Here is a 22,866-nt window from a genome sequence, read left to right on the forward strand (position 1 = left end):
GTAAAAGATGGTTATAACTTCCGTAGATGATTGTACGAGGTACTATCTTGTATACTTGCTTAGGATAAGGATGACGCCTTAGAAGCCTTAAGATGTATAAACTTGAAGTTGGAAACCAATTAGAAGCCTTGAACATAACAACCGTATCCTTAAGGAGATGATAATTTCCATGTTGATTAGTTCAGGATTACCTGCGGCCTTGTGGGGGGAGGCAGTCCTCTTAACTAGTATATCCTGAATAAAGTACCCTTTTAAGAATCAGATGAAACTCCATATGGTTTATGGAACGGTAGATGACCTTCTTATGAATGTGTCAAAGTGTGGGGGTGTTTGACTAAGATTGTAATTCCTCTTCCTAAAAGAACTAGATTGAAACCAAAAATGTTGATTGTGTTTTCGTATAGGGTATATTGAGTATACTTCTACAAATAGATTTTTGGTTGTGTGTTCTGATTTTTTCTGACATTGGTGAGAATATTATTACGGAATCTAGGGATGTTGAGTTCTTTGAACATGTTTATTCTAAACCTGTACCTCATTAGAGATGTGTTTTTGATCCCCTAGATTTATCTTCAAATAGTTAGAACTTATTTTAAAGGAAGATGAAGTTGATGTTGAGCCTAAGAGAAGTAAAATAATTAGACTTGAGACTTCTTATGAAACCGACTTCATAACATGCCTAGCTTAGTCTGAGCCACAGACTTGTAAAGAAGCCTTAATATCTACTGAAACCCCATTCTGGTAAGAAGCTTCATTTAGTGAAATGGACTCAGTCCGTTGGAACCAGACTTGGGAGCTTTCTAGTTTACCTCCAGGTTGTAAGACCATGGGATGTAAATGAGTCTTTAAGAGGAAACGATAGGTAGATGAAACTGTGGAAAAATATTAAGCTAAGTTGGTAGCTAAAGGCTATAAACTAAAAGAAGGTGTAGATTTCCTTGATTCTAATTCAATTGTGACGGAAATTACTTCCGTTGAGATACTAATTGTTATTGCTACCATAAAGAACCACTAGTACAAATCTTTACATTGGCCACACTTAATCACCGTGTCCATAGGCTTTTGGTCATGGATTTTTTTCACTCCAAAAATGTGGCATCAGGTGCCGAGACAAAAAGGTATCCCTATGGCTGCATAAACTTTGAGTGGCTATAAAATATGATTAACCATGGCCATAACTCTAAAACCGTGTCTATATGGTACTCAATATTTTTTTGGTAGTTAAGCATTTTCACTATCACCGTGGCCATAGGATCCTTATAGACACACAATTTAATTATATGTGGCTAAAGTTTACCTTAAAGTCACGTAAATTTTATTATAGTCGTGGCCTTTGTCATCAATTGGACACGCAAAATTCATTTTATCATGGCCAATTCATGAGTTGCGGTCACACTAATTTTTCTCAACCATGGCCATCTCTATCATTTGGACACACGGAAAATAATTTAACATGGCTAATACATGATTTGTAGTCACGTTTAATCTATGGTACCATGGCCATCCATATTTTTGGACACATGATAAACATTTTACATGGCCAATTAATAAGTTATGGCTACTAAAAATTTGTAGCACCGTGGCTAAATTTTTTCGAAAGACACATCAAGTGTGTTGAATGTAGCTATTGTTCACCTTTTGGATACATCAAGTGTTTTCAATGTAGCTATTGTTCACCTTTTGGACACATCAAGTTTTTTGAATGTAGCTATTGTTCAACTTTTAGACACATCAAGTGTTTTCAATGTAGCTATTGTTCACCTTTTGGACACATCAAGTTTTTTGAATGTAGCTTTTGTTCACCTTTTGGACACATCAAGTGTTTTGAATGTAGCTATTGTTCACCTTTTGGACACATCAAGTGTTTTCAATGTAGCTATTCAAAAATCACCTAAATAACCATCCATAAAAAATTAATGAAGACTACAATTAGAATTGTACCAAAATAATTTCATTTCACAATATAATAAACATCTCAATCTGATAATTGTGCAGTAACCTTGAGAAAACAAACTTTCAAAGAGAGACTTAAAAGTTTAAACATCCAAATCCTATAGTCCACGACTATTTCTATTAATAATTAGGCTGCAGTCTTGAGTCTCTTGCTGGATCTCCGAGACTTTAGTTCCCCGCTCTTCATATATGAAGGTTTCTTCTTCTTTGTCTTCTTAGTGTTTGGGTCAGAATCATATTCATCGTTTGGGTCAGAATCATGTTCACCGGGGTCTGAAAGTGGATGGCCCTGCAGCAAGCCAGTGGATGTATAATTAAGGGAAAAAACCATGTTAACAGTTATATGGTCAGGATGCAGAAGGTAATAAACATGTATAATAAAGCAACTTACACTAGAGCAAGAGATCACAAACTCTTTAGGCCAAGCTACTATAGATTTTTCAGCATCCTCTACTGTTTTGAGATGAGTAGATGGGACTGGCAAACAATGATTCTTTAATATCGACTTTTCAACCGTCACTCTGACACAATCATCCCGGAGTGGATCTCCATGAACCTTCTGACCTGGCACTGATGGAAGAACCGAACCCCATGCAATGATATTTCTCAGTGAAGCATGAGCCAGTTTGCATTTACCAATCTGCAAAACAGAAATGTTATATTGACATCAACAGATTCAAATCTCAAAATGCTTAAATGCCTGTGAAAAGGACATACCGTTGAAAGTTCAGTTTTGTCTTTCGATTGAGAATTGTCTGGTGAACTAAGGGGTAGATGCTCAGATGCAGGAGACTTTTGTTTGTATTTTCCAGACTACAAAAATATACGCTATATTAACATCAACAAAAAATGGAACTCTCAAAGCACTATATATTTTAAATACCTGCAAAAGAAACATACCATTTGGAGTTCAGAACTATCTTTCGATCCCGTAGACTGAGATACATTTTCAGATTCAGGGTCATTTCTATTTGTATTAGATTCATTCCTTTCAGTCGGAGAAATGCTTGTAACAGGGAATTCAAGCATAAGAGACTTCTCTCTAATAGGAGATTTCTATATAGTGCAGTTGACATATTAGATACTGCAGAATTATTAGGAAATACATACTTAATCAAAATTACTTGGATGATGTTAAACATACCCGTGCCTTTTTGCTTTTGATTTTCTTTTTCAATATGCCTTGAGATTTTAGCTGAGACATTAAGCTGCTCATTTCTTCTTGTGCCTTCATTGCTGCCTTCATTTCCTTCATTTCTGCATCCTTCCTATCTCTCTCCATTTGGTTCGCACGTCTTTCATCTTCCAGTTGTTTCTTCAGTTCAATGTGCTCCTTGGATGCTCCTTTCCGTGGCAGGTGCCAGTACGTTGTTGGAGTCACTCCCTTGCCTATACATCTTACACGCCCAGCATGTTCTTCCCCAAACACAAGGGTGATAGAATCATTGCCTGGTTGTTTTCTCAAAGTTCCATCTTCCAGCTGCTTATCAAAATCCTCCTGCACAAAAAAAGAATTAAGGGATTAGAAGTGATAATCAATTAAATCAAAATTATTTTCACATTTACTCAAGCACAAAACAAATAGCTAGATAGTTTCAGTCGTCTTACAAGCTGAGCTGCTTTTTCCCTAACATCATCGTCATCGTATTCTCCATTTTTGTTTTGATGTGCCTTCCTCCATAGTAAAGACCGTGAAGGATTTTCATCTTCAAGGATCTCTTTCTCATTAATCTAGTAATTATAAAATACACAAGAAGAAAAATTAGATAGATAATACTATAATTTAAACTGGAAATAATAATAATTTTGTATAACAAACTGGACTTACTAATTTTTCCAACAGCCCTGCATACCCTGCTCTTCCCGTCCTGTGGTTATATTTGTGGTTCTTACGCGCCTTAGCTCCCCTAATGGACAACTCCTGAGCATACAGATTTAAAGAATTTCATTCATAAAAAAGTTAGACTAATTAATGAAATTAATATCAATATTTCCAAACTAAAACGTGCAATATACAACCTTGCATTTATCAGACAACCTCCACTTTACGAACTTGTCCCATTGTTCTTGGTTCACAATGACACGATATTGTTTAGGAACAGTATTTAGTTTAGCAGGTTTACCCAAATTGGGCACTATGAACTTTACATACAACTTTCTTCTGAAGTTGCGCAAATGTTCCCCAAAATATTTCATAATTTGTCTTCTCATAGTCTCCTCAATTTCATAAAACCGCTGCCAAAATATGGAGATGTTAACGGCAGGTAACAAATTAATAACAAATATAGTATTAAAAATCAATATAGATCAGCATATACATACCAATAGTTCGTGCCATAACTTATCCCTCATCACTGAATTCACTTCCTTCCACTTCAAGTGCCTTAGACCAACGTCTCGACGTACCAATACACCCATGTAACTAGCAATTTCAGCTTTATATTTCCCCTTAAATCGACCAAAATTATCAAATTCTATCACATGCTTCTCGCCGTCAAAATTTTTCTTTAGCTTCTTCAATCTTGTTAAACCTCGAACATTATTCTCCTTAGACTCTACTGTATTGTTTGGAGCTCCTGTGTCTTTTTATAGTTCAAAAACCCAAAATAAGAGTAAACATGGTGTAAGAGTGTACTCATATTTTTTAAGTCCAAAGCAAACAAAAACAGACAAGCTAGTATAGCATTACCAGGCTGTTCAGGACTTTCAGTCGATTCATCATCAGAACTGGAGCTATCACCATCGGAACCGGTGCGACTACCATCGGAATCTTCGTCTTCATCCTCTGACTCTCCTAAATTCTGCAAGGCTTGAGCCTCCAGGGCTGCAGTCTCATTTTCAGCATACTCATCATCATCATACTCTGGCTCCCAACTCGAATTCTCTTGTGTAGTCATATAGGAAACTGCATATACATGTATATGATTCAATCAAATAAGGTCTGAATTCTTTTCAATCAAAAGTCAAAAGTTATTAAGCTAGACACAAGCAAAAATTAAATAACAGTCAATTAACATGGTCTTGATTATGTCAGTACTAACATGGTCTTGATTAGTATGATTAGATGCAAGAGCAGGATGCCGTCTCAGAATTGTTAAAAGATATAACAATTAAAAAATTATTAATCGCTGAGGTTTTTACTAGAGCATTGAAAGAACTCAAGCAAGACTCCAGTTCAAACATACACAATTATGTAAACCTACCAAGTTCCCTAAAAACAAACGACGGATGCCGATCTCCGACATAATTATAATCCCATTATACAAAATGTCAATGACTCGGGAGTATACACGACAGATGGAAGCTTACTGACCAGCTAAAGTTGATGAAAATGAGATAAAAATGTGATTTCTAGTGGTTTCAGGGAGAACCACAGAAGTTTAAACTATTGGTTTGCAATGTGAAAAACATTCATCAGAATAGACAGATAAAAAAACCAAGGAATAACATTCAATTGACCTAGCTCTGACATAATTATAATCCCATTATACAAAACGTCAATGACACGGGAGTATACACGACAGAGAATGTGGCCAGCTAAATGAGATAAGAATGTGATGTCGAGTGGTTTCAGGGAGAACCACAGAAGCTTAAACTATTGTTTGCAGTGTGAAAAACATTAATCAGATTCATCGGAAAAGAAAGAAAAAAACATAAAAGAATAGCATTTCCATAACCATAGAAGACTGAGTTGTTATCCAGCCACTATGCAACTTAGAATACAATCTGCATAAAGATCCTAAGCATAACATAGGAAAAGCTTAAACATGCATGCACACCATTGTTCTTCTTAATAAGAAATAAACAGGTGCATAAACCCTGCTTTCAATGAATCAAAAATTAAGAATTAGGGTTTGAGTCAAAACTTAACCTTTGAATCAATTGGGTCTGATTCAAAAATTAAGGTTTGAATCAATTAGGGTTTGAATAACTAAGCTTTTTAGACGAAAGAAAGATTGAGAACAGGATATACCTTTATAAGATTTAGCCATGCAATTCCTCAACACCATACGGCCCTTTATAAAGTCGCACAGATTGAATAATCCCGCCGAAAATATTTTGCGTTTCATTTTCATCCCGCTCAAAATTATTTAGGGTGAACTGAAAAATCGATTGAGTTTGGTCTACGATTTCCTTTTTTCGGAAAAATCTCCTAAGAAAATACCATTTGATTTTGATCCTACGGTAGACCTAAAAATATTTCCAAACTTTAGAAATCCGATTTCCCTTTTTACTCTAACAAATCTCAATGTTTCCCTGATTTTAAGCCTAGAACTTTATCCCCTTTTTACTCTGCTTAGGTTTCTCTAGTTCTCTCCGCTCTGTAACTCTGGTTTAGGAGGAAAGATAAAACGAACAGAATTTTGAGGTGTTACATAGCGTAAGATAAGAGGTTCTTCCTATTAATCTAACTATTGGTTGGGCTTGTGATAAATATATTCACCGTTAGATTTACTATGGACATCCTATTCGATGCATTTTGAAATAACATAAGTAAAATCGTAATGGACTGGGCTGGAGTGTTAGCTTAAACCATGTAATGGACTGGGCTGGAGTGTTAGCTTAAACCATGTAATTGACTGGGCTGGACATAAATGTGGCATAAATTTTTTCATTATTTTTCATTTTTTACTTAAATTTTTTTTCATTTTTTCCTTTTTTTTCTTTTTACTTTTTTTTTATTACATAATCAAAATTTAGTTACATAATCAAGACTCGACACTTCACCTGAAATATTGATCGATTGAACGAGTTCGAGTAAAACTGATGAAAATGGAACTTCGTCCTTTGGAATCGAGACACGGAAAAATTTAGTTATTACATAATCAAAATTTAGTTATTACATAATAAAAATTTAGTTATTACATGATCAAAATTTAGTTACATAATCAAGACTCGACACTTCACCTGAAATATTGATCGATTCGAAACGAGTTCGAGTAAAACTGATGAAAACGGAACTTCGTCCTTTGGAATCGAGACACGACAAAATTTAGTTATTACATAATCATAATTTAGTTATTACATAATCAAAATTTAGTTATTACATGATCAAAATTTAGTTACATAATCAAGACTCGACACTTCACCTGAAATATTGATCGATTCGGAACGAGTTCGAGTAAAACTGATGAAAACGGAACTTCGTCCTTTGGAATCGAGACACGACAAAATTTAGTTATTACATAATCATAATTTAGTTATTACATAATCAAAATTTAGTTATTACATGATCAAAATTTAGTTACATAATCAAGACTCGACACTTCACCTGAAATATTGATCGATTCGGAACGAGTTCGAGTAAAACTGATGAAAATGGAACTTCGTCCTTTGGAATCGAGACACGGAAAAATTTAGTTATTACATAATCAAAATTTAGTTATTACATGATCAAAATTTAGTTACATAATCAAGACTCGACACTTCACCTGAAATATTGATCGATTCGGAACGAGTTCGAGTAAAACTGATGAAAACGGAACTTCGTCCTTTGGAATCGAGACACGACAAAATTTAGTTATTACATAATCATAATTTAGTTATTACATAATCAAAATTTAGTTAACATGATCAAAATTTAGTTACATAATCAAGACTCGACACTTCACCTGAAATATTGATCGATTCGGAACGAGTTCGAGTAAAACTGATGAAAACGGAACTTCGTCCTTTGGAATCGAGACACGGAAAAATTTAGTTATTACATAATCAAAATTTAGTTATTACATAATCAAAATTTAGTTATTACATGATCAAAATTTAGTTACATAATCAAGACTCGACACTTCACCTGAAATATTGATCGATTCGGAACGAGTTCGAGTAAAACTGATGAAAACGGAACTTCGTCCTTTGGAATCGAGACACGACAAAATTTAGTTATTACATAATCATAATTTAGTTATTACATAATCAAAATTTAGTTATTACATGATCAAAATTTAGTTACATAATCAAGACTCGACACTTCACCTGAAATATTGATCGATTCGGAACGAGTTCGAGTAAAACTGATGAAAATGGAACTTCGTCCTTTGGAATCGAGACACGGAAAAATTTAGTTATTACATAATCAAAATTTAGTTATTACATGATCAAAATTTAGTTACATAATCAAGACTCGACACTTCACCTGAAATATTGATCGATTCGGAACGAGTTCGAGTAAAACTGATGAAAACGGAACTTCGTCCTTTGGAATCGAGACACGACAAAATTTAGTTATTACATAATCATAATTTAGTTATTACATAATCAAAATTTAGTTATTACATGATCAAAATTTAGTTACATAATCAAGACTCGACACTTCACCTGAAATATTGATCGATTCGGAACGAGTTCGAGTAAAACTGATGAAAATGGAACTTCGTCCTTTGGAATCGAGACACGGAAAAATTTAGTTATTACATAATCAAAATTTAGTTATTACATGATCAAAATTTAGTTACATAATCAAGACTCGACACTTCACCTGAAATATTGATCGATTCGAACGAGTTCGAGTAAAACTGATGAAAACGGAACTTCGTCCTTTGGAATCGAGACACGGAAAAATTTAGTTATTACATAATCAAATTTAGTTATTACATAATAAAATTTAGTTATTACATGATCAAAATTTAGTTACATAATCAAGACTCGACACTTCACCTGAAATATTGATCGATTCGAAACGAGTTCGAGTAAAACTGATGAAAACGGAACTTCGTCCTTTGGAATCGAGACACGAAAAATTTAGTTATTACATAATCATAATTTAGTTATTACATAATCAAAATTTAGTTAACATGATCAAAATTTAGTTACATAATCAAGACTCGACACTTCACCTGAAATATTGATCGATTCGGAACGAGTTCGAGTAAAACTGATGAAAACGGAACTTCGTCCTTTGGAATCGAGACACGGAAAAATTTAGTTATTACATAATCATAATTTAGTTATTACATAATCAAAATTTAGTTATTACATGATCAAAATTTAGTTACATAATCAAGACTCGACACTTCACCTGAAATATTGATCGATTCGGAACGAGTTCGAGTAAAACTGATGAAAACGGAACTTCGTCCTTTGGAATCGAGACACGAAAAATTTAGTTATTACATAATCATAATTTAGTTATTACATAATCAAAATTTAGTTATTACATGATCAAAATTTAGTTACATAATCAAGACTCGACACTTCACCTGAAATATTGATCGATTCGGAACGAGTTCGAGTAAAACTGATGAAAACGGAACTTCGTCCTTTGGAATCGAGACACGGAAAAATTTAGTTATTACATAATCAAAATTTAGTTATTACATGATCAAAATTTAGTTACATAATCAAGACTCGACACTTCACCTGAAATATTGATCGATTCGAAACGAGTTCGAGTAAAACTGATGAAAACGGAACTTCGTCCTTTGGAATCGAGACACGAAAAATTTAGTTATTACATAATCAAATTTAGTTATTACATAATCAAGACTCGACACTTCACCTGAAATATTGATCGATTCGGAACGAGTTCGAGTACTAATTTAATTTTAATCGAATAATTTATAATTTAATTTTAATTGAATAATTTATAATTAACTATAATTTAATTTTAATTAAATTTGTGTGGGGAAATAATTTAACTTTAAAAAAAAAAAGACAAACACATGCTCGGTTTGATGTTAACAATGTAAAATGGGTATCTTCTCAAACAGCATGTACGCCTATCAGTTCATCCCTAAAATCTCTAAATCACTTCATCCATATCTCTCTATCTTAAGGAAAAAAATTCTCCAACTGATATTCTGGCAGAAAATAAGGGGATTTTTAGGGAAGATTTAGTCTTCAATTTTGGAAATATTTCTGCACCTCCATAGGATGAAAATCTGATGAAATCAAGAATATTGAGAACATCTAGCGGTAATAATCCCAGTCAATTATTTTTTATTTGAACCCTAACCTTTTTATTTTGGGGTTGAAATCAAAAGAAATAACTTTTGGGCGGGATTATTGCCCCTTGATGTTTTAGAATATCTATAGATTCAACCCTAAAATCAGTCTGATTTACTCCCATCTTAGGTATGTTGTAGCATTCATTCTTAGATTGCTGAAATTCTCATTATACTAGATGTTTTGCGTAGTAATAAGTGTTACTATGTTACTTTTTGAATTTTGTTGTAACCCATTGCACTCTGTGTTAGCTTCATCTGGTTCCCTTGATGTTAGTCAACATTGATGCTCTCTGAATTTGTTAGTCCTGACAATCTCTTTTGAGCAACCAGGTACTTGTGAGGCTGAAATACAAACCAAGGAGGGGGTAAGAAGGAGCATCACAATATGTGGTAGTGCCTAAACCCAGTTTATACTGGAGGTATCATTCTCAAACCTTAAAGTTATTATCTCTGATAATTATCATGATAGCTTGTTGAACTGTAACCTCATTGTAATTTAGTTAAACCTCTGAACTTTTCATGCTCTGTCTTGAATGATATACCCCATGTTTGCCTGAAATGTTGTTAACTCCTGCAACATATAGAATCTGTTGAGTAAAGTTTGTGTCTGAAGTTTGTGCACTAAAATTCTTTTCGCTGCACTAAAGTTTGTGTCTATTATTTTTCCTGCAACATATAGAATCTGTGCTCACTACTGCTTTGTTGTTAGTACATCATGTTGAATCTGTGAGCATGTTTCATAGAACTTATCTGGTGATGTTATCCTATTAGAGGGACTAGTAAAATGGGTAGCTAAATGGGTGATGTATTGTAGCTGAATGGGTGATGTTTCATTCAATCTGGTGATGTTTCATAAAACTAAATGGTTGATGTTATCCTATTTGTTTTTGAATCTGTAGCTAAATGGGTGATGTATTGTAGGTACATGTATTTGTTTTCAATCTGTTTCAGGGGTGTCATTATTCTTCAGTGAAAGCATTGAGTTTCCAGTTCCATGAGAGACAGATTTAGTGATTTGCTTTATGTATAATACTATCGTGCAGTTTCGAGCATTTTCAGTTAAGACCTTTGGAAGAATTTGAAAATTTGCAATGATAAAATTCTTAACTTTTTGCAACAGTTGCCTGGGATTTGTTGTTTCTGGATCTAATTTCTACTAAATCAGCACTTTGAGACGAGGAGAGAAAAGCCAGAAAAGGAAGGCATTTTTTAAAGAATCACTAAAACTGACTCAAAGTTACTTATAGGTATTTTCAAGCCTTGATGTACTATGCACCAGTGTTAAGTACTTCGTATTTTTTTTCTCATTGTCATTGTGCAATCATTCTTCATGAACATTAGAGCTCTTTCTCGACAGATGTGACTTCACATCTGTCTAAAGAAGAAGATTTGAGCTCCCAGAGATATAAAGTTGCCAACTATGTCAATTATAGAACTAGGGACATACTACTTATGATCTGATATTTCTAAGTTAATCAATTAGAGTACTTATTTGAAATGACATTTTGATTTCTAAGTTAATCAATTAGAGCAAAGATCAGTGTTTACTCTAATTTAACAAACACACTGACCCTAGAGCTGCTGCAATTCATTCTCGCGAAATCTCCCAACTGCGGCTGACATACAGACCCTTCAGTATGTGTTTCCAAAACTTGAAATGACTCCATTTACTGAAAGTACTAGACCAATTTTCCTGAGTTAATACTGGATGTCTGATTATGGGTTTGTGTGGCATGATTATCGGTTTGTATGAGGGAAATTGCATATTGCCTGTTTCATCTGTTATTACCATGTTTGTCCATATAAATTTTTTATGTTTCAAATGGTGCTGAATTTATTGGTAATTTCAAGACTTGTATGTATTTCTGAATTGATTTATCAGTTTTTGCTTTCATTGGAGTGCAACTGATGGATCTACTGGTCTCTTTGCGTTTCAGAATGGATAAATCCTGGATGAGTACTGATAGAACGAAGAAACGTTATAGAGAAGGAGTTGCGGCGTTTCTGCGGTATGCTGTCAACCATCTCAAGGAGGAGGGTGAGACATATGATGAATTTCTTATGTTGTGTCCGTGTACAAATTGTTTAAATCTCTGTGCATGCTCCGTTGGAGACGTAGAAGATCATTTATTCGTAAATGGAATCGATCAACGTATACTATTTGGAATAAGCATGGGGAAAAGGATGAGGCAATAACTAGTAGTAAGCCAGTTAACGTCAACAATGGTATGCACGCTGAATTTGAAATGGGAACTCCCACTGATGCTCCAGACGAAGATTTTGGAATGGGAACTCCCACTGATGCTCCAGACACTATAGATATGATGCAGGCTGCAGAAGAGTTCGCAGATGACCCTATAAAGTTTAAAAAGTTACTTGAAAATGCTGAAAAGCCCTTATACGAAGGATGTCCCAACTTCACAAAGTTGTCTGCAATTGTGCAGTTGTTTAAGTTGAAGAGTAAGCACGGTGCATCAGACATGTTTTTTAATGAATTGTTACCCTTGTTAAAGGACATGCTTCCCAAAGAAGGTAATTTAATGGCGAGGAGTACATATCAGGCAAAAAAAATATTGAAATCAATGGGTTCAGGGTACACAAAGATACATGCATGTATCAACAACTGCATTCTTTATTGGAATGAGTACAAGGATGAAAAAGTGTGTCCTACTTGTAAAGCACCCAGATGGAAAGTTGACAGGGATGGTAAAGTTTACGAGAATGTTCCAGCAAAGGTATTGTGGTACTTCGACATCATCCCAAGATTTCAGCGGCTGTTTCAATCGAAGCACACAGCAAAAGATTTGATATGGCACGATACCACTAGAAACAAAGACGGTGTTTTACGTCATCCGGCAGACTCACATGCTTGGAGAGAGATAGATAACAATTTCCCAGAAATTAAAGGTGATCCAAGAAATCTGCGGTTAGCTGTTTCGGCTGATGGAGTTGATGTAAACACAGGCACCAAACATCACAGTGTATGGCCAGTTTTGGTTGTGATTTACAACCTTCCACCGGGGCTGTGTATGAAGAGAAAGTTCATCATGTTGTCGTTACTTATAGATGGTGCGCCAGGAAACAACATCGATGTCTTTTTAGAACCTCTTGTTAAAGATTTTCAATTCTTATTTGAGAAGGGAAAGAGAACATGGGATGCATATGCCCAAGAAATGTTTACTCTACGTGCAGTTGTTTTGTGGACGATAAACGATTATCCTGCTCTTGGTACACTATGTGGTTGTCGCTACGCTGGATATCATGGTTGTGTGGTGTGTCGTAAAAAAACGCACAGTATTAGGCTTCATGACTCAAACAAGAATGTTTATGTTGGTTATAGAAGATTTTTACCCTATGAGCATCCGTTCAGAAGGCAGAAGGGGGCATTTGGCGGAAAACAAGAGTGGGAGACTGCTCCAGAACCAATGACCGGGGAAGAAATATATGAGGAGGTAAAATGTATAAAGAATTCATGGGGAAAGAAGGGGACGAATACTCAAGGGGAAGACGTGCAGGCTACACCTGGAAAAGGTGGAAAGATGAAGCGCATCGGAAAAACGAAAATTGAGCGCATCAGAAAAATATCAAAAGAAGTCGATAGGTCAGGTGAGGAAGAGGAAGGCAGGGAAACCACTTACTGGAGCAAGTACAACATATGGCAGCGACTACTTAGATATTGGCGCTATAATGATGTCCAACATTGTATTGATTTCATGCATGTCGAAAAGAATGTGGGACAAAGTCTTGTTGGAACGTTGCTGCACAACGGGAATACAAAAGATGGATTAAACGCCAGAAAGGATTTGGTGCGTTTGGGGTTAAAATCGGAGTTACACCCTAAGACAGATGACAAAGGAACGATACTTCCCGCAGCATGTTATACATTAACTACGGAAGAAAAAGACATATTCTTGGAGACACTATCCGAGTTAAGAGTTCCAGAAGGGTATTGTTCGGATTTTTCCACCCTTGTGAACCTAAAAGAGCGTAAGCTGATCGGACTCAAATCACATGATTACCATATGCTTATGCAACAATTTTTGCCCGTCGCTATTCGATCAATTATGCCTACACCTGTGAGATATGCTATTATCAGGTTTTGTTTCTTTTTCAGATCAATATCTGCCAAAGAAATCATGGTGGAAGAGCTAGATAAATTGCAAGAGGATCTCTGTGTGACGTTATGCTTACTAGAGAAGTATTTTCTTCCATCCTTCTTTGACATCATGATTCATTTAACTGTACATCTTACCAGGGAAGTGAAGTTATGCGGTCCGGTTTGCTTTCGATGGATGTATCCTTTCGAAAGGTGTATGAAGGTTATAAAGGGGCATGTGCGAAACAAGAATCAACCTTGTGGATGCATTGCCGAAGAGAATGTTGCAGAAGAGACGATTGAGATATATTGTGAGTACCATAAAAGCATCAGGACAATTGGTATTCCACTAGATAGGCATAATACATCTCAGGAGGGAGAACCGTTATCAGCTGAAGAGCCGTGTATAGTTACCCCTGAACAGTTGAGACAAGCACATTTCTATGTAATGCAGAACACGCCTGAAATTGAGCCTTACATAGAGTAAGTATTAATTTGTTTTTTTTCCTTTTTTTTTCCTGTTTTTTTTTTGTACAAAGTATAATAACATTTGGTTATTGTACATACCAGCCGACACAAGCTATATTTGGAAACTAACTATTCTACTAAAAAGCGAGCATGGCTAGAGAAAGAGCACTCTAACACTTTTGGCGCTTGGTTAAAAAATGAGGTAATAGGTCATAGAAAAAGTGTCTTGTTTGATGTGTTATATTCCTTTAAACTCAAGGTTCATCCTAATAATGAATTTCAGGTTGAAAAAGAGTTGGCAGACGACAGAGAAAGTATCTCAGAGAACTTAAGATGGATATCACACGGCCCGCACTACGAGGTAACGAAATACACTGTATATCGCATCAATGGATATCTATTCCGCACAAGATCCCGTGATGGTAGAATTCACCAGAATAGTGGGGTTAGCGTTGCAGCAAATGACATGCACATATCTAGAGATGATGATGTTACATATGGTAAAGCCTCTTATTATGGTGTCTTGCAAGAGATATGGGAGTTAGATTACTGTGAAAGAAAAGTTCATCTGTTCAAGTGCAATTGGGTTGATAATAAACGTGGGGTCAAAAGAGATGCTCTTGGCTACAAGATTGTTGACCTTACTATGTTGGGATACAAAAATGATCCTTTTATTTTAGCCTCACAAGCTAAGCAGGTATTTTATGTCAAAGACCAGTTAGATAAGAAAAAGTCTATTGTTTTTGTGACACCTCCCAAAAATTATAGAGATGACGATGGCAACGATGAGGAATTCAGTACAGTAATCTTTTCTGCGAATGATAATATCTTGCCGTCTGTAGATCCACAAGACTTGGGTAAAGAATCCCGAAATGATTACTTCCGAACTGACTGCCGAGGTTTACTTATACGCAAGCCAAAATGACACACTCCCGCAGGTACATCGCTTTATTTCCTTTAATCTGTGGTTATTCGGTTAGTGACATGATATTGAAAGAACGATAAAGATGGAACTTATGTTTAATCCTGTTCCTTAGCATGCTTTCTGTATGTTTGCGTGCTTTATTCTTTGTAAAATGAATAACATCATTTTATCCGTGTCTCATATGGAACTTCAATTGAAATTTCTACTACTGTACTTTACAACTTGCTACTCTGGTCACTTTTAAATAGATATCCAAGAGAATGAGAGTTGGTATGTTTTTGTCCTATTGCTTGAATATATTTATGGGCACATGCACTATAACTACATGTTGTACTTGTATTTCAGAAATCTTTTATACACTTCATAACATTACTCAAAGCATATGGTGAAATTGAATTCCAAGTACCCAAATTAGATTCGTAACCCTGTAGATATATGATGGAAACTCCAGTTCATTAACCACAAAAAAAAACATTTAAAATGATGGTGCTAAAGGTCTTATGGTTCTCAATTTTATGGTGAAAGCATTTGGGGGCGGGCTGATGCTTTTTCCTAAGTGAATTGCATGGAGCGGTTCACTTGCTTGTGTGAGGAGTTTGTATTGTGTAGCCTGTGAAGAATAGTGAATTTTAATCTCATTTTCCTTGTTCCAATTTAACCCTCAACCGTTTTGAATACCATACTTGACAGGGTTTTTCCCATATCTTGTGAAAGTCCTCTTTGTAAGAAGTCTTGACCACAATTTATGTTGAGTTGGGATGACACCTTGTATTAATTGTTGTGCCCTCGTTCTTTCTTCCTTGTTTTTTTTGAACTCAGAACCCTATTTTCCTGTTGCAGGTTCGTTGTGGCTATTCAACACTCTACATTGTCCCTGATCTTTGACGAAGTCATTTTTATGCCATCAGATGCCTCTATAAGTTTGACACTCGAATTGTAGGACACGAACTCTGCATCTAAAACATCAAGAATTTGATTATGGGATTGTTTTGTCTTGTTATATAAAGAGCAAAAGAAATGCATTCCTACTGCAATCGTAGTTTTGGAGTGGCTGGCTCCAAAATCAATTTGATGTAATATTTTTGTTTTTTTCTTTTGGAAAGAGGTAAATAAAAAATATTGGTTGTAGATCTAAATTTTTTCATTAAATATATTGGCTAAAAATATAAAGCTTTTGTGAATTGATAAGTTAAACAGGTTTGGTTGGTCTCACAGATGGCTCCTGTCGTTTGCAGTCCCTTCTAGATTTGTATGAAAAGTTTAAGATATGGTTTCCTATTTTGGATTTTGGCATGGTTATATATCGGGAATTTTGGGAGAAAGTAACACAACAGAACTCCACTATACATGTTTTATTTTCACAAAACACCCGGCTGCACCCGCTGTATTGCAATTACCTTGGAAGCCACAATCACTTGTAATGTATCCTTCTATACACCAGAGCTTGAGGTTTCTTTATTGCAGTGAACATGCATAAACATTACCCTAGCATATGTTGCTTGAAAATTAAGCATACTAGGAGCATTTGGCCTAGAAAAGACTCGGTAACAACCATGGCTAGTACTTTAAAAGTTAAAATTCAATCTCATGTGTCTAATGGATCCGACGCTATGTTCACAATTTGTTTTTCGTGTAGCCATATCATAATCCTCCCAAAAAAAAAATATGGAGTAACCATATGTCAATCTTTTGTCATGTTTGATATAATGTGTCAATTCCTTAGTATATGCGTGTCTAATAAACCAGATATTATGGACACATAAACAAACCAATGTGGCTAAATAAATCCTCTTTCCGTCACAGTCTAAAAGGTGTGTCTATTGTCATCCGACACTTTTGACACATACAAAATTATTTAATGTGGCCATATACGCATCTATGGCTACATGTGATTGGATTAAACTGAAAACCATGACCAAACGATACCCTATGGATACAGTTGATGGGTTTAGGAATAAACCCATGACTAAATGGTGCACTATGGCTACATGGTAAAACAAAATGTGGCTATAGTTATACTGATGACCAATAGCCACACAAATAACCTGAAACGTGGCTGGACTGTACACTAAAAAACGTGGCCTATGTGAAGGTTTGTACTAGTGAACGTAGAGATACATCAGATGGATGTTAAGACAGCTTTTTCTAAAACCGTGAATTAGGTAAAGAAATTTACATAGATCAACATGAAGACTTTGTAGTGAAAGGTTGTGAATACAAAGTTTGTAATTTGAAAAATCTTTGTATGGTTTTCAAATAAGCACGTAAACAGTGACATGGAAAATTTAATCATGTGATAACGGATAGTGGATTTAAATTAATGAATCTGACAAGTATGTCTACAAGTAACTTGTTAAGGATGTCTGTGTAATTGTATGCTTGTATGTTGATGATATGCTTGATACAAACATAGATGTGATCAATTCCACTAAAAACATGCACTGAATGAGAACATTGACTTGAAAGACTTGGGCCCTTTTGATGTAATATTAGGGATGAGGATTAGAAGATAATCAAACATTTATAAGTCTTAGTCGTTCTCATTATGTTGAGTTGTGCTTAAGAGATACAATCAGTCTGATTGTAAACCTGCTTGTACTTCGTACGATTATTCTTGTAGTCTCAAGAAAAATAAGGGTAGTGGAGTGTCTTAACTTGAATACTCAAAAGTTATAGGATGTATGATGAATTTAATAAACTGTAAGAGTCCAGACATTGCCTATATTGTGAGTAAGTTAAGTGGATATAATTGTAGTCCAGAGCAAGAGAATTCAGATGCATTGAGTAGAGTATTATGCTACCTAAAATACTCTTTTGATTTATGAAAGGTATCTTGTTGTCCTTGGGACTTTATGATGCAAACTGGATAGTTGACTCATAGGAGTCTAAGTCTACGAGTGGATATGGTTTCACTCTAACATGTGGGTTTGTTGTTGGAAGATTTCCAAACAAAAATATCGCTCAATTCATTATGGAATCTGAGAGTATTGCGTTAGATAAAGCATGAGAGGGGGCCGAGTGCCTAAGATGATTTTTAGAAGACATTCCTCTTTGGCATAGGCCTGTGCCAGCTATATCTATACATTGTGTTAGCCAAGCTATAATAGTTAAAGCTAAGAAATAACTAATCTCAATCGGCGTTATTTCCATTGATTGGATAAAGTCCAAGGAGAATATCGCGCAATCTTTGACGAAAGGTTTGTACAAAGAGATAGTTAAAAATGCATCGAGGGGGTTGGGGCTTAAGCTCATATATTAAACTTGCCATGAAGGATACTCAACCTTGCTGACTGGAGATCCCATGATCAAGGTTTCGAATGAGACAACTAATTTGTGGTGGGTAAAGGTAAACACTATCAGAGATTTTCATTCTCTGTCCCTTCCCTATGGTGTAGACGTGATAGTGTGACTGCATGTGGAGGATGACTTTTTAATAAGTCTTAATGAGTTCTATAGTTTCAATTTAAGATTGAAGTGGGGTGTAGCAGTAACACTCTTTATGGAAACTCACCTATCTGAATGAGGAAGTGGGTCGCTTCCTGTGAGAATAAGAGCTGATTCTCTAGAGCATTCTGAGAAACAGGATACGTCCAGGGCCAAAACGGACAAAACGGCACGAGCTTGGCAGCAATCTTGGAGATATCACCCGTGGTTGTTATCACGAATTACATCAAATGCTAGCAGTTCAAGACATAGTTCACTGTCTCTAGCAAGTAATTCTGGTAATATCTCACTAAGCAAAGGTTCAAGACCTCATGGACACCTCTGCCTAAAATGGTATTTCCTGCGTTTTTTATGTGATTTTCATTTTGATGGTTTTGGTATTACTGGAACTTAGGACCTAAAGGTCACGTTCACTAGTTCATGCTTTTTCACTTTGGTGAAAGATACCTATAGTCTCACCATGTGAGAATTAAAGATGAAAGCTCTCAATACTATTATGATTTATGCAATCCATAGTATGACCCTGGGGTCAACACACTTTTGTGTGAGGGAGAGGACGTAGAAATGACTAGTATGATTTCAACACTTGCACGATCAGTCTGTTTGGATCGTGAGGTTGGGATGTTTATTTACCAAGATCTATCTGTGTTTTCATGTTTTATTGAGTTTTCATTCATGTGGGGGATTGTTGGAGAACGATTAATAAAAAAATAATTTTTTAAAGTTTTAATAAAAAATTATAATTTATTGTTTTATTTTGTGAATGAAACTTTTTAGTCCCACATCGTGGAGTTTCCAATTTTTAGTAGTTTTAAGAAACTATATAAAGCTTTTAGTCCCACATCGGGGAGTTTTTCTTCTTAAGTTGTATTTGTCAATTATATAAAGAAATTCACTACTTTTGTAAAACCTATGGGAAAGGGGTTGCTCTATATTTTAGAGGGACCCCTAAGGGAAAATATTTTATAGCGGTTTTTAAGCATTCGCGATTTTCCTTAACGGTTTTTTCGGAGTTGCCAAGCTCAAGTTGAGCATCTACTACATATGCTAGTAGTAGGTGTATTAGGGTGTTTTATCCTGGAGATATCCGTCATGTGAGAGCTATAGCATCACTCTTGAGTGTAGCCGGGCGCTAATGTCTTAAGGACAACGTGTTGAACACGTGACTCACTCTATTTTCCAAAGTTTTGCTTTGTTGCTGTTGCGGAGATACGGGGAGCTTGTTCGTTTCGTCAAAGCAATCACTTCCATTATAAAGGAGCTAAGTATCAATAACTTTTGCTTATTTGATTTTTCTTTGTTTTTGATTATTGAACCCAACATAAAACATATGATTTCAACTCAGGGACGCCTAAGCTTTGATGCATTGTTTCCTACCCATTTTAGAAGCCATAAGAATAGTTTCGAAAAGATTTTGTTAACTGTATTTGCATCTAAGGCATCAAGGACGCCTGAGTACCAATCAGTTTGGAATGTTCTTTGGTTATCTCGAACCCATCTCAACTGCATTGTGGAAATCTGCACATAATTGTCGACCACGTACTGTTGTAGTAGTTTCCCACCATGTAACAAAATCGCCTGCTGGTTTTGTCGAATCTAATGACATTTGGTGTTTTTGTTAGAGAACATATAAGTTATTTAAATCTTAAATTATAAGAATTTACATACGGATGATACATTAAATTTACCTGTAGAATATAAGCACAGTATGATCGACAGCTTATCCTTTTAGCGTTATCACCGAAAATCGTCAAATCCCATCCAAAACTTCCATAAGGATGCAGTAATGGATATTGTAATGAATCGTAGAAACATGCTGTGTCGGGAACATCCAGCAATTTCCCAGATTTTGTTTCAACAATTATGTCTCGAGGAAGCACTTCACTCGGTTCTTCTCCTCCAACTAAAACAGCTGCTACTTGTGGTGATGTTGGCATGTTATACGTCCGAAGAAATGTTGGTTGCTCTTTTATGTGAAGACGAACATCTTGGAAGTCAGTACCTTGCGAAATCTGTCGAATAACACGTACATACGGGTTGCATTCGTCCAACATTCCCTTCAATATAGCGAGCACTTCTCTGTTCAGAGGTTCTTCGGTTTCAACTGGCTCTTGTTCTCGTTCCTTTCCCTTGTTTTTCTTGGCAGCAAACTGTTATTCCTTCAGTCGATTCTCCAATTCATGTTCGGTGTCATAGATGTACACCTGAAGGAACCTTGGTCTATCACTTGGTTCTGGAATAAGGCTACCAATTTTGTGATACATAGTACCTTGAGCTCGATATGTATACACTCCTTAGAATTAGCCGTGTTATGATCAATACGTACCCCGATGGATGTGAAGGAAAAAACATGGTTGAACAAACGAATATTCTGCCTGAGATGATTTCCAAGTTCCGATTGTACAGTATACAATTGCATGAGTTCTGGAGGTACGGGAAAATCGGGTAGTTCAACTTTTCCGTTTAAACAACAGAACTGATTAGTCTCATGAGGAAAAAGCTTAGCTCCACAACGGTTACATGACCTAATGTTAGTCAATTGCAGGCATGTAAGTGAAGGTTCGTCGACGAAATCCCTTGCAGCGTTATAAAATCCTTTATTTGTCCTCCTTCTGTTGTTGTTCGTTGTAGTAGATTGAGCTACTCGTGATTGACCTACACCACAATATTGTTAGCGATTAGAATTAGATGAGACTTAATGCAAAGCCATAAATCGGTAACATATATCTGTTGACTCATTCGACCAACACTTAACATGCATTCTAAGAAGAGAATTTGCAACAGATGAATCATATATGTTAACACTTAACATTAACATTACATCCATGAAGAGACATACCAAGAAGTATACTGAGATCTCATGAAGTATATTTTATGAAAATACATACCAAGATGAATCGTTCGACCCACACTTAACTATACTGAGATCTCATGAAGTATATTTTATAAATATAGACATCTTAACGTGTCAAAATAACCTTTAAGATTTTAAGCGCATACTGAAGTATACGCCAGAGGGACTGTGTTAGAGCATAGATCGGTCGACCTCGCATGCGTTGCTATATAAAGCATGTTTGTCAATGTTAGTGATCAAAACTATGAGTCTTGATTTCTAGTCTACATAGCTAAGTCTCAGACTAGAATAGAAAAGTGTAGTTGAGCTCAAAAACTTCATGGTGATTCATCATACAACGACGAAGATCTACTCAAGGAACCGTGGAACTTCATCAACAAAAAGGTATGTGGAGACTTGAACTTATCTATCACTCAAAAGTCTATCTTTTCTATCTCCTACTTCTTATGAGACAAAAGTCGTATGCTATATAGACTGGATCACACACATTTGATATTTCGAGCCGAGTATATCTTTCCTATCTATATCTCAAAATCATGTGTTGGTAAAGCGTTTCGCTTTGATCGGGTTTATCTTCACCTAGTGACGAAAGTCATAATATTTCAATCACTTTGAAAAGCGCTTTGACGAGAAATAGTGTAACAACTGTATAACGTCCTCTAAGAATGTTTCAATGGTTGGAATGAGAGTTTAGTTCTATATAACCAATGATGGATATAAGCATTGTGTGGAAACCCATATGTGCATAAGTCCTATTCCTTAATCCGAAGTTTGCGAACTTTGTTGATTGAGAGAAACCGGAGGAATTGGCTTTGCCAAGTCCGCGAACTCAGTCCGAGAACTGACGGAAGTTCTCTTGCCGAGAATTTCTGCTAGGATTTTCCAAAAACTCGTTTGTGTGTTTAGTCCGCGAACTGGTGGAAGTCTCCTTGCCGAGATTTCCTGCTGAGTTTGGAAAACTCTGCCGGTTGTCTTGCGTCCGAGAACTTGTTTGCGTACTTGAGTGGATTATGATCTAAAGATGTGCTCTGAACATGAAACTTAAATTACTAAGGAATGCAGTATGCAAACCGTGGATATAAAGTTCATGAGCCGATTCAATCGAATCGAATCATCTTTGTTTCAATTGTGTATTGTGTAGTTACATAAGATCTCATAGCAATTGAACAACTCTCTAACT

At 35.7% G+C, this 22,866-nt stretch overlaps 2 protein-coding genes across 2 annotated transcripts; one reads left to right on the top strand and one right to left on the bottom strand.

The window, feature by feature from the left end:
- Positions 1-1,939: 1,939 nt before the first annotated feature.
- LOC113333210 lies at positions 1,940-6,023 on the bottom strand. The gene is made up of 6 exons (XM_026579723.1): positions 5,927-6,023; positions 4,643-4,777; positions 4,435-4,535; positions 2,671-2,766; positions 2,345-2,593; positions 1,940-2,242 (listed from the first exon to the last, which is right to left on the bottom strand). Exons 1-6 carry the CDS (start codon positions 6,021-6,023, stop codon positions 2,081-2,083), a joined length of 840 nt encoding a protein of 279 aa, XP_026435508.1. The 3' UTR covers positions 1,940-2,080.
- A 5,784-nt stretch (positions 6,024-11,807) lies between these two features.
- Positions 11,808-15,388, top strand: LOC113333211. Its single transcript, XM_026579724.1, has 8 exons — positions 11,808-11,908; positions 12,019-12,880; positions 13,040-13,351; positions 13,628-13,845; positions 14,014-14,097; positions 14,155-14,478; positions 14,566-14,665; positions 14,747-15,388. The coding sequence occupies exons 1-8, from the start codon at positions 11,808-11,810 to the stop codon at positions 15,386-15,388; spliced, it is 2,643 nt and encodes an 880-aa protein (XP_026435509.1).
- Positions 15,389-22,866: the final 7,478 nt, after the last annotated feature.

This window comes from Papaver somniferum, unplaced genomic scaffold, assembly GCF_003573695.1.
Source record: "Papaver somniferum cultivar HN1 unplaced genomic scaffold, ASM357369v1 unplaced-scaffold_132, whole genome shotgun sequence".
Taxonomy (NCBI): Eukaryota; Viridiplantae; Streptophyta; class Magnoliopsida; order Ranunculales; family Papaveraceae; genus Papaver; species Papaver somniferum.

Coding starts and splice junctions, on each gene's coding strand:
- LOC113333211 (XM_026579724.1), top strand. CDS start 11,808: ATGGATCTACTGGTCTCTTTGCGTTTCAGAATGGATAAATCCTGGATG. Junction 11,909..12,018: donor GGAGTTGCGGCGTTTCTGCG/GTATGCTGTCAA, acceptor TTGGAGACGTAG/AAGATCATTTATTCGTAAAT. Junction 12,881..13,039: donor CAGGCACCAAACATCACAGT/GTATGGCCAGTT, acceptor TTATTTGAGAAG/GGAAAGAGAACATGGGATGC.
- LOC113333210 (XM_026579723.1), bottom strand. CDS start 6,023: ATGAAACGCAAAATATTTTCGGCGGGATTATTCAATCTGTGCGACTTT. Junction 4,536..4,642: donor TGAAAGTCCTGAACAGCCTG/GTAATGCTATAC, acceptor AACTATAAAAAG/ACACAGGAGCTCCAAACAAT. Junction 2,594..2,670: donor ACAAAACTGAACTTTCAACG/GTATGTCCTTTT, acceptor TCTGTTTTGCAG/ATTGGTAAATGCAAACTGGC.